At 40.5% G+C, this 11,475-nt stretch overlaps 1 protein-coding gene and 1 long non-coding RNA gene across 3 annotated transcripts; one reads left to right on the top strand and one right to left on the bottom strand.

Annotated features, from left to right (window-relative positions):
• Positions 1 to 384: 384 nt before the first annotated feature.
• On the top strand, positions 385 to 7,057 carry ssr1 (signal sequence receptor, alpha). 2 transcript variants are annotated; one of them, XM_024265538.2, is made up of 10 exons: positions 385 to 583; positions 2,726 to 2,859; positions 2,983 to 3,076; positions 3,156 to 3,259; positions 3,324 to 3,482; positions 3,569 to 3,645; positions 3,711 to 3,789; positions 3,876 to 3,969; positions 4,225 to 4,239; positions 5,942 to 7,057. In XM_024265538.2, exons 1-10 carry the CDS (start codon positions 514 to 516, stop codon positions 6,007 to 6,009), a joined length of 894 nt encoding a protein of 297 aa, XP_024121306.1. In that variant the 5' UTR covers positions 385 to 513; the 3' UTR covers positions 6,010 to 7,057. The 2 variants fall into 2 exon arrangements, with proteins under 2 accessions (XP_024121306.1, XP_024121307.1); XM_024265539.2 differs by lacking the exon at positions 4,225 to 4,239 and having other exon boundaries at positions 399 to 583.
• LOC112142282 lies at positions 2,390 to 4,590 on the bottom strand. The gene is made up of 2 exons (XR_004947441.1): positions 4,535 to 4,590; positions 2,390 to 4,383 (listed from the first exon to the last, which is right to left on the bottom strand). It is a non-coding gene; the product is annotated as an uncharacterized LOC112142282 (long non-coding RNA).
• Positions 7,058 to 11,475: the final 4,418 nt, after the last annotated feature.

Raw genomic sequence — 11,475 nt, 5'->3', positions numbered from 1 at the left:
ACTATTTATTCATTTGATCACTTTTTGTCCTCTTCTTTCTCTTTTCATTATTGTGCTTTATGATTTGATGGCGGTAAACACTGATTTTTATTTTTCTTACCACTTAAGCCATGTTCTGTCATGTTCAGTTGTTCAATTTAAAAAAAAAAAAAATCTTCTTCGTCTGGTTTTACAGCGGCTGGCAACCAACTTAAAGGCGCATTACCGCCACCTACTGGTCCGGGGTGCAGGTGAAAAAGCGAGGTCACAATCTAGAATCCTCTTTTGAAACTAACTTTTGGAAACACCCACCCCAATAAATACATAAATAAACTGTAACATCTTTCACAGAGAATAACAGCATAACATAACCTTCTGAGGGCTGTACCAACTCTGATGCCAAAAACACAGAAGATACCATTTGTGTGGGGTACGGGTGTCGCTGCAGCGCATGCGTCACTGAAACGGAAGCAGCGCTAGCCGTCTGACTGTCCGAGAGGCACTGAATGAAAACGCACTGATTTTTACTCGAAAATGAATAAATTTCTACCTAATTTGTTTCTGCTAGCGCTGCTAGTTTTCCCAGCGACTGTGCTTCTTAAGGGTGAGTTTGCCATAACATTTAATGTTTATTATTATACTGTGAAGAAGCAAACCAAGCTCGCGAGGCTAATGCTAGCTGCTAACAGCTAGTAAACGTGAAGAAGGGGAAGGCCTTCCCACGGTTAACCAAACACGTCCCTGCATTCAAAAAGATGAAAGAGTATGTAAATATTAATCGGTGTTTGAAGCTGTTTTACCCTCAAATTTCGGAACCTCCCTCTTGTTTGAGTGAGAATTAGCTAGCTGAATGAGCGCTGCTTAGACTGACGTGTCCCTACGAGCAGCTAGCTGAGAGGCTAATGCGCGAGCACATTAGTTCAGCACGTTTAGTTTAAGGCTGCGTCCTCTCCACAGTCTCTGTCTTTACGGCATGTCGATGGAAGCTCACATGAAACTCAGCCAACGGCGGTCCTGTCATGAGAACAGCCGCTCATTCAGGAGGTTTTTGATCCAGTCATTTATTCTATTATCTGGTACTATGATGATACAATAAAGCTTCATTTAGACGAGTTTTACTGTGAGAGGTAGATGGTTTCATCTGACGATGTGGGTCTTCATGTTGAAAACCCATTTTAAATTGAAGTCCAATGTTGAGATTCTGTACCCTCCGAGCATGAGGTTGGTTTGAAGTGAAGGATGATTACAACTGTTATTCTTTGATGCTGGGGCTTCACATGTAGCACATCAGCAAAACAAGTGAAGCAGAAATGGTTAGGTTTATGTTGAAGTAAATCCACCTCATCATTAAGAAAAACAGGAGTATTGTGTTTGCAAAACCCGGAGATCTGTTCCAATTAGTGCTGCCACAAATTGTTATTTTAATAGTCTACTCATCACCAGTTATTTTTTCCAATTAATCGACTAATCAGGTCATGCGTAAAGTGGATGTAAAGCACACACATTAACCATCTTTAACTTTAAACTAACTAAAAATAATGACAATGAAGACGATAGTTTATTCAACTTTAAATGAAACATGCAGCCTCTGCCCTTTATTAGTTTCTGATAAAAACAAGATTAAATTAAATGAGAGATAAGGAATATACTTTCCATCAAACTCATTTTGACAGGAGCCCCGCCCCTCAGGATGATGTAACAATTTAATATAATTTTTATATGTTAAGGTTATACAGGGTCAAAGGTCACCTGTCAAAGTGAGTTTGATGGAAAGTATATCCCTGATCTCTCTAATGAGGTCGGCATCTGAAACAAGGAACTATTTTTCACAAAAGATAATGTTTTGGTGTCACTGACTCAAATATAAAAAAGTGAATTTTTTGGTGCTGAACACTCACAAGTTGTGCCCTGCCCCTACCCTTCAGTAGCAGGATAGGCTCCAACCACCCCACAATCCTTAAACAAATTCAGTGGACAAGTTGACCTGTAAATAATTCAAATATTTTTCTGACCAAAAAATTTGTTTGCTATTTTCTTTAGGAATTGGTTCTTATTACAGTAATAAAATTCCCACCTTTGTTTATTTCTAATCAGCTGTCATTTGAAACCATTTTCTAGAACTGAACTTTAATCTGCAGATAAAGTAATCTATTTGAGCTTAAAAATAAATTCTGTATTGAAGCAAACAAGAAAAGTTCTTAGGTTGTGTCTGAATTCCCTCCCTGAGCCCTGACTACTAAAAAACTATAAAGCACGGGACTAAATAGTGCCCTGGATGTTAAAAGCAGTTTGGACACGATGTTCACTATTTTTCTTTCGTTTCTCCAAACGCTGGATATGACGTCACCGATTTCACAGATTCAAAACCAAATCAATGTGAACATTTCATGATGTTTATGTATGACTCCACTGTGTTCTGAGGGGGAAAATGTGGATAGTTTATTAAAAAATGAGATTTAAACACGTTTTTTTGTTTGAAATTGTACGACTGCAATGCATTATGGTCTATATTCGCTAACGCAGTGAGCTAGATGCACGCTTGATTTTTGTATAGACTTCTGGGAAATTTCCAGTGCACTTGATTTTGGAATAGGACTAGAAAATGGCGAATGTGGTATATAGTGCGTAGCAGAGGAATTCGGACATAGCTTTAGAGTTTTTGTCCCACACAAAGGTCATTTTACTGAGCATGCTCAGTAGGTGTCTGTCGGGGATGCTCATCTCTAAAACGTCTTCTGCCCGTCAGGACCGCTGGTACAAGCTCAAGACTTGACTGAGGATGAGGAGGCTGACGCCGTGGATGAAGATGTGGTGGACGATGTGACTGCTGAAGATGAGGACAATGAGGCTGAGGTGGAGGATGATGAAAATGTAGAGCTGGTGAGTTGTGCTGCGATGAAGAGGAGAGTTATTGAACGTTTTTCAGACTTTCTTCTGGTTTATTACAGTTATGAAGTTAAGTTAAAATATTTGTATTTGATAGAGTTTTTTGTTTGTGTTCAGACGGAGGAAAAAGAAGAGGAGGAAGAAGCTTTGGTTGGAGAGGTGAAGGCTTCTCCCAACGCTGACACCACCATCCTCTTCGTCAAAGGAGAAGGTGACTGCTTCATCTCAGCTGTCTGAGCTCCGGTGCAGCTCTGGCTGAAACCCTCACCCACGCTCTTGTTTCTGCTCAGACTTCCCCGCCAACAACATCGTCAAGTTCCTGCTGGGCTTCACCAACAAAGGTCCTGAGAACTTCGTGGTGGATTCTCTGGACGCTTCCTTCCGTTACCCTCAGGTGAGGAGAGGAGACGGGGACGAGGGTGCTCGTGGTTCCTGCTCTAACTGTCGGCTCCTCTCAGGATTACCAGTTCTACATCCAGAACTTCACGGCTCTGCAGCTCGGCATCGTGGTTCCTCCTGGCAGACAGGCCACCTTCGAGTACTCCTTCATCCCCGCCGAGCCCATGGGAGGCCGTCCGTTTGGACTCGTCATCAACCTCAACTACAAGGACAGCAGCGTAAGCAGGACTGACCTAACCTGACCCATCTGTGCGTCCTTCCTGACCTTCATCACTAACTCCTGTTTGCTCTTCCTCGTCCTCAGGGAAACATTTTCCAAGATGCCGTGTTCAACCAGACTGTCACCATCACTGAGAAGGAGGACGGGCTGGACGGAGAAACGTAAGACATCTTCATCTGCCTCCAGGCGTCACCTCTGCTGCCTCTCACTTGTCCTCTGCCTTCAGGATTTTCATGTACGTCTTCCTCTCCGGGCTGGGCCTGCTCGTCATCGTGGGACTTCACCAGCTGCTGGAGTCCAGAAAGGTTTGGACTTGTTTTTGTATTAATTTCTCACATGTTCAGACGGTGGTGTAGCTGAGGTGACCCTGACTCACCGTGTATGTTTGCAGAGGAGGCGTCCGGCTCAGAAGGTGGAAACAGGAACCTCCAGCCACAACGACGTGGACATGAGCTGGATCCCTGCAGAAACCCTCAACCAGATCAGTGCGTACTCTGCACCTCCTTTTACTGCACGCAGCAGACTCGAAGCACAGCGAAGCTGCCAGAGTCAAACCCCGCCTGTTGGCTGCAGGACACTCTTTTACAGACGTGTCCTGCACTCTGTCCTGTTGGGTTTTCTTCTCTTCCGCTCACTTGTTTCAGAATGATCTTTAACCTTCAGCACGACCAGCACTCACCCTCCTCTTTCTCTCTGTTCCCTTCTGCCTTCCTCGCTGTAACGTTCCCCTGCGTCTTCAGTGCAGAGCCGCAGAGGTGAGGTCTGCTTCTGTGTGTGTGTTTGAACGCCACAGGAACGCCGCTGGGTTTCTTTCAAATCATCTTCTCTGGTCTGTTTCTCTTTGTTCCTCACGAGCATCTCCTCACAGACGGCTTCCTCTGGTCAGCCGTCCACTAGAGCTGCCACAAACCATTAATTTAATAGTCGACTAATCACCAATTATTTTTTGCAATTATTCGACTAATCAGGTCATGTACAAACTGGATGTAAAACACACATCTTAACCATGATTAGCTTTAAAATAACTAAAAACTAGATATATAACATTACCTGTGATAATGCTAGTGTGAATGCTGTAAGCTGAATTTGGTCTCTGAAGATGCTGAAATTAATAGTTAAAAACAGTGAAGTTGATAGCTGGAAACCCTGAAACTGATGGGCAGCTAAAATATTAGATAAATGCCAAATTAGCCTAAAAGCAAAAAAAAATCCTAAATTAGCCAAAACAACTAGCATGTAGCTGAAATATAACCTGATTTTCTCGGATTATTGTTAAGAATTAACTTAAAAACGTGATGATTCTCACTGAAGGACTTCAATAGAAAATAGTCGAAGAAATGTAAGTTTAATACAAAAGGTTTTTTTTAAGAAAATCTAGATGCTTTTGGACACAAACATGTATTTGATCCAAGTGTTGATTTGTAGATAGAGATGTTAGCCACTGACGCTATGATGCTATGCTAATTAGCTGCTCTGTGCGTTGCTACTATGCCATCACAGACCGGTTTAAAATCAGATCATTAAGAAGTGGCAGATAAATATAAAAACATTAATTCATAGGACATTTATGCAAATCTGTTTTCTAAATATAACAAACAGGAAAGCACTCTGTAGCAACTTTTTTTAGAAGAGATTTTGTAACGTTACAGAGCTGGTGTTGTGCTGAAAAAAGGCCTCCAGCTTTTATAGAAATTTGCATCTTTACTCTCAATGACAAGAATCCAAAACATGATGTTTTCAAGCTGTTTTATTTTGATTTCATATAAAAAAGAATCTCCAGAGGCACTTTCTGTCACTCTGCCTGCTCAATCTGACCTTCTTTCTCTGCACTATTTAGAGTTTACAGCTAGATGACTCTATAGTTCATGCCATCTGATTGATTGATTTGGTTTATTTCAAGCATAGATTGTAAAAAAAAAAAACAGGCCAAACTGCATTAATATTTCAAACTCATTGCAGAAATAATGAAATGCATTGATTATAAAATAGAAACAAACCAAAAAAAAAAGACATTATGTCACATTTGACTCATTAAATATAGTAATTGGTAACTAAAGTCGAGTTTGGTTGAAGAGGAGTGGGAAGTTCAGAAAATGAATTGTTTTTATGCAATTTTATATTAGTTAAAGATGCAAGAGAAGAACAAGAACGACTTATTTATGATTATGAATCAAACTCTTCACTGGTGTAAAGCAGAGATAGACTGATTAGACATCAGTGAAGGAGAAAAAAACCAACGTCATTTCGGCTTCTACTATGTTTGCTTTCAACGTTTCATTTTCTAAAAATAAATGCCTGAGGTTTTACTGACTACAATAATGTAATCATTTGGAAGATCAAAAATATGCCGGATTATTATTATTTTTAGTTTAGTTAAAAATCTGACTGTTCTTCGGTGTCTTCAGAGCAGGTTGCACCGTCGGTGTTTCCTCATTTGATCGTTTCTTTGCTCTGCAGACAAAGCGTCTCCCAGAAGATCTCCTCGCAAAAGGAACCAGAAACGCTCGGCCGGCTCGGACGAATGAGGGGCGCCTGACACGAGGAGTGGAACCCTCAACCGCCCCGAGAACTGAGCTCTGTCTGCTGAGAAACTCTGACCGGTGCCAAGCGCAGCGACGGCGGCTCTACCTGAAACTGCTGAACACAAGCGCAGCAGTATTTGTTTCCTGACGCATCACTCGAGTCCATCAGCCTTTTAGGGACTTTTCTTTGTTTTCAGCCTGGATGAAAGAACTGCTGATGTCATCATTGTGCGACGGCTTTGATTGTTTTGATGTGGAGCTGAAACTGCCCACAAACTGCGGATCAACACAAAACTCAAACGCTCTTTTCTACGAACATTTTGATGCCGATTTTTCTGGAGTGCTTTAGCCCCGCCCCCACGTGCGACCGCAGTAACGCCAACACATGCAGTTCTTTTTCAGGGTCTCCTTTTACTTTATTGACCTCGTCTTTTCATTGTTTTGTAACTGAAACTGATTTAACTTTTGGAAAAAAAAATCAGAAGAAAATGTTCCTGATCTGAGCTGATAGGACGCTTCTGTTGTATTAAAGTTTGGTTCTGACCCGCCGGGTTTCTTCTGTTCTCTGGTGTGATGCTGCTTCAAAACGAGGATCAGTTTGATCAGCTTTTCTCACAAATATGATTTTTGTTGTGAAAGAATTTAGGAAAAATGACTTAAGATGAAATTGGAAGCAGTTTGTTTTTGTGTGCGCATGAATCAAAGCTTCATGTTTAATCTTCCGTTTGAGGCCTGAAAGAGCTGAACCTGTGAGGCTTCATGACGTCTGTCTTCTGTTTGTGAATGTCTCTGGAACTGTGGATCTGGCTAAGGCACTGCTGTCAAAAGTTGCTGTAAAAGTAATGCCTGTGACTTGCCACTGGGCGGCGCCACTGGGTCTCACTGCAACTGTAAAGAAAGGCTCTGTGGTTCTGGGAGGGGGGGGCGGGCTGGGCTTGGGTCCTGCAGAGACTTGAATGGAGGCTGATCAGTGTTCCAGGTCTTTCTGTTTCTGGGAGCTTTCATTTTCAACTGATTTTTAATGACAGGAAAATAAAGTGATTTGCTGTTACTCTGCTGTCGGTGTGTCTCTGAGGACGTGTAGAAATGTCGGCGCAGCGCTCTGCTCCTCCTGTGTGGTCAGTGGTTTCCGCGGCGACGGCTAGTGCAGAAATGACACATTACCTGATGAGTCCAGACTGGTCCTGAGATGCTCTTCACTTCAGTTTGCTGCTGAAACACAAAACAGGGTTTGAACTCATTTCAGTGAATCCTCTAACTTGACAATAAAGATAATTAGAGATTTAGCTTTTATGATACTTGCAATACTTTAAATTTCAAAACTAAAATGTAAAACATTAGATTTTATTGCAGCTATCTTTGTAAAGTAATCTTATTTTACAAGATTACCGTCTCTGAAATGTAATGTGACTTAACTCCTGTATTACTTTTAATTTATTAAAATCTCTGCATAATCATCTGGAGGGACAAATGTTCTGTATTCAGATGAGGAGTCAGAATTAATATTGATTTTTGTCTTTTCTTTTGAGAGAGTAAATAACAGCAAAAAAAGAAAACAAATAATCCCAGCATGCAACAAACAAGTGGAGTTGACATCATATTCTGGACAAGTTCAGAGCTCTGATTCTAGACTACTACAATAGCTTCAGTCCAATCTCATTGGATGACGTGCCGACTAAGTCCTGATCGCTGGTATTGAAGAAAGGGAAAGTTGTTGACAAGTTTCTCTTCACACTTGGCTCCACTCAGAACCATCCATCACCGAGACACCAGGGAGGAGTCTGGAGAAAAGTTTTTGACTGCAGCTTGAAAGATGCAGCAGTGATTCGTGCAGCAAACTTGGACAAATCTGGGCCCCCTGGGATTTTCCAATCCTGGATTTACCAACATGAAAACCTCCCGTGGATTCTGTGGCCCCTCATGATATTTGAGGTCCTAATCTCCACCATAGAAACTCTCTATAAGTAGTTTGAGCGAAGAGGTTTTATTCTTTCTTCTTTCTTTATTTGTTTCCTTTCATGAAGCCTCAGGAACATAAAAACACAAAATCAAATACAGATGGAAGAACAGTGTTCTTATTTTGTGTCGGCTCCTTCTAAATCAAAATACTCATATATTTAAACAAATATACGTAGTTCAGATGGCCCCGCTGTTGGCCATTCAAAAACAAATCAACATAGTAAAACAAAAAGAAAATTAACTCAGAAGATGAAATCAACTTCTAATTGACATCACTTTCCAATTTCATTCTCCTAAACATATTCCTAAACTGGAGAATATTTTTTTCTAAGTTCTTAAGTTTAACACGAATAAAAGAAAAACACATTTGTTTTAAAGTGGTGCGAACAACTGGGTACTTGAAATCAAATCTCCTTCTATGATTTAAATCTTCAGAGCTAAAAACAAACATCTTAATCAAACTCTGTTTTTAACTTCAAACATTCCTAACAGAGACTGTTGTTCTATTAAGTCTAATTTTAAAAGACCAGACTTGATAAATAATACATGTGTGCTTTCCCTATAACTGACTTTGTTTATTATTCTAATGATTCTTTTCTGCAATAAACATAATGGCATTAAACTAGTTTTATATGTGTTACCCCACACCTCTACACAATAGGTTAAATAAGGCAGAATAAGTGAACAATATAACATTGTCAGTGTCCTACTAGGTAAAAGAAACTTAACATGATTTAAAACAAATATTGTTTTTGACACTTTAGCTTTAACATATGATATATGAGGTTTCCATGTAAGATTTTCATGGAATCTAAACTCTGGTACCCTTTCAAGATTTACACCATCGATAGACAGAGTGACATCATTCTGTTTTCTTTATGCAAAAATCATAAACTTTGTTTTTGCCAAATTCAATGACAACTTATTTTTATAAAACCAACTCTTCAGTTTGATCATTTCTCTTTCAACTTCTTCTGATACATTTTTTAAATCTTTTCCAGAGCAATATAGGGTCGTAAATAATACAAGACTCAGAACGTCAGGCGGTCTGTGACACAATACCAAGCACCTCTAACGTTCTGCTGGGGAAAGGTGGAGTCACCACCTGTAACCTGTGCCTAAAGAGGGGGACCCTGGAGCTCATCCTCAGCCGTTCAAAGCCCTGGCAGAGGGACGCTATCGCTGAAGAGAGAAAACTCTCAAACAGAAAGCTCATCCTCCTTGCTATTCTCTTTGAATTCCAAAAGTTCTCACCACAAAGCTCTCATGCAGCACAAACGGAGGCTGAACTTTGAGCTTCTGTCAGTTCAGTCAGAGAACAGAGAGCTGGAGGCTGACTTCCTATGACTATTTGAACGTGGAGAACATTAACTGAGTTGTTCTGAAGGCTCTCCTTCATTATTTTGGATCGTCGTCCTGCTGAAAGATGAACCGTCGCCCCAGTCTGAGGTCAAGAGCGCTCTGGAGCAGATTTTCATCCAGGAATGTTGTAGTCAGCTGTCCCTCTATCCTGACCAGTCTTCCATCCCCACAGCATGATGCTGCCACCACCATGCTTCACTGTAGGGATGGTATTGACCTGGTGAAGAGTGGTTCTGGTTTTCTCCAGCATAACCCCTCCGTTCACTCCAAAGAGTTCTGTTTTGGTCTAATCAGACCAAAGAAATTTGTTTTCTCATAGTCTGAGAGTTGGCAAATTCCAGACGGGCCTGCATGTGTTTTTAGTGAGAAGAGACCTCCGTCTGGCCTCTCTACCGTACAGGCCTGATTGGTGTAATCCTGCAGAGACGGTTCTCCTTCTGGAAGGTTCTCCTCTTTCCCCAGAGGAACACTGCAGCTCTGACAGAGGGACCATTGGGTTATTGGGTCCTTCTCCTTTAATCACTCAGCTTCGATGGCCGTCCAGATCTAGGAAGAGTCCTGGTGGTTCCAAAGCTCTTCCACTTACAGATGATGGAGGCTTTTGTGCTCATTGGAACCTTCAAGGCAGCAGATGTTTCTGGACCCTTCCTCAGCCTCGTGCCTCCAGACAATTCTGTCTCTAAAGACAATTCCTTTGTTTTCATGCTTGCTTTGTGCTTTGACGTGCACTGTCAACCCTGACCTCATGTAGACAGAGTCTGACCTCTCCAAATCGTGTCCAGTCCACTGGATTTACCACAGGTTCGCTTCAGTAAAGCAGCTGAAACATCAGTGGAAACAGAAGAAACCTCCACTCACTTTGGAGCTTCACAGTAAAGGGTGTGAATACACATGATTTTTCAGTTTTTTTTAAAGAATTTTTCAGAAAGAAAGCTGATTTAATGCATTTTAAAATAAGGCTGTGACATAATGAAATGTGGAAGAAGTGAGGCGCTGTGAATACTTTCCGGATGCTCTGGATACAGCCTGGTCTGCTCTCAGAATGGGTTCATCACTTTTCTCTGTTATTCTTGCTCTCATTATAGATATATAGTTAATTCTGTGAGCAACAAAAGTCTCATCTCAAGAAGAGTGGAACATATCCAAACATTCACAGCACTAAAGAAGTACCCTTTGTCCATTCTTATATCACTGAATCATGACTCTGCAAGACAACTTCATCATCACTTCAAGTTACCATTTTCTACTCACAAGCAGTCTATATAAATATTTTTCTCTCATATTAATTAGACAAAGATTGAAATACTTCTCATGATCTGTGGGAACATCCATCCTGACCCTGGCCATAGTTACAATTCTACTTCTACTCGTCCCTCTATTTTTGCATGACTGTGTGATTTATTCTGTAATCTAAAGAATTCTGCGTGATATCAGAAAAAGCTAAAGCAGAAATGATGGCACTGAGGTTTGGCAGACTGGACATTACTAACACTGTAGGAAGAGCAGGACAGCTGAGACGAGAGGAACTGTTGAGGAATAATGACCAACGGTTTGTAAGAGGGGGTTTCACTGTTAATTTGTCAAATATCTCTTTTAATAGGACAGAATTGAATGGGGCTTTATATAAGATTAAAGAATCAGCCCCTTAATATAGTTTACACTATATTAACTCATTTAAGCGATTCGTCTTAGGATATATTGTTTTTATTTATTTATTTATTTAAGGATCCCCATTAGTCTCAACCGAAGGTGAGACTATTCTTCCTGGGGTCCACATTAAAAGAATACATGCATTAATACACAAATATTAATATATACATAATACATACATCATAAAAACCAGTACATTACATTTATTAAAACAAAAATAAAAACCCTAGAATAAGAGAAACAATTAAAATAAATTACTCATTTATGCAGTGAAATTTCATTATGAATCACAGATTTCTTGAGATAAACCTTAAAACTATGATGACACTTTGATACTGTCGTTTCTGAGGGGAGCATGTTCCAGAATGTAATTGACCTATATATAACAGTTTTTTGAGAGCATTGGTTCATGGTAGTGGGAGAGTAAAGGTAACAGCAGATTTTCTTGTGTTAAAATGATGTCTTACATTTGTAGGCAGCAGTTGTAAGAATAAACTA

The sequence above is a fragment of the Oryzias melastigma genome, unplaced genomic scaffold (assembly GCF_002922805.2).
Source record: "Oryzias melastigma strain HK-1 unplaced genomic scaffold, ASM292280v2 sc00320, whole genome shotgun sequence".
NCBI lineage: Eukaryota > Metazoa > Chordata > Actinopteri > Beloniformes > Adrianichthyidae > Oryzias > Oryzias melastigma.
This window is presented reverse-complemented; position numbering and strand designations above follow the sequence as displayed.

What these genes read in the sequence shown, in the direction of transcription:
- ssr1 (XM_024265538.2), top strand. Translation starts at nt 514, where the DNA reads ATGAATAAATTTCTACCTAATTTGTTTCTGCTAGCGCTGCTAGTTTTC. An exon ending in AGCGACTGTGCTTCTTAAGG is followed by an intron (nt 584 to 2,725) that starts GTGAGTTTGCCA and finishes TCTGCCCGTCAG; the next exon opens with GACCGCTGGTACAAGCTCAA. An exon ending in TCAACTACAAGGACAGCAGC is followed by an intron (nt 3,483 to 3,568) that starts GTAAGCAGGACT and finishes CCTCGTCCTCAG; the next exon opens with GGAAACATTTTCCAAGATGC.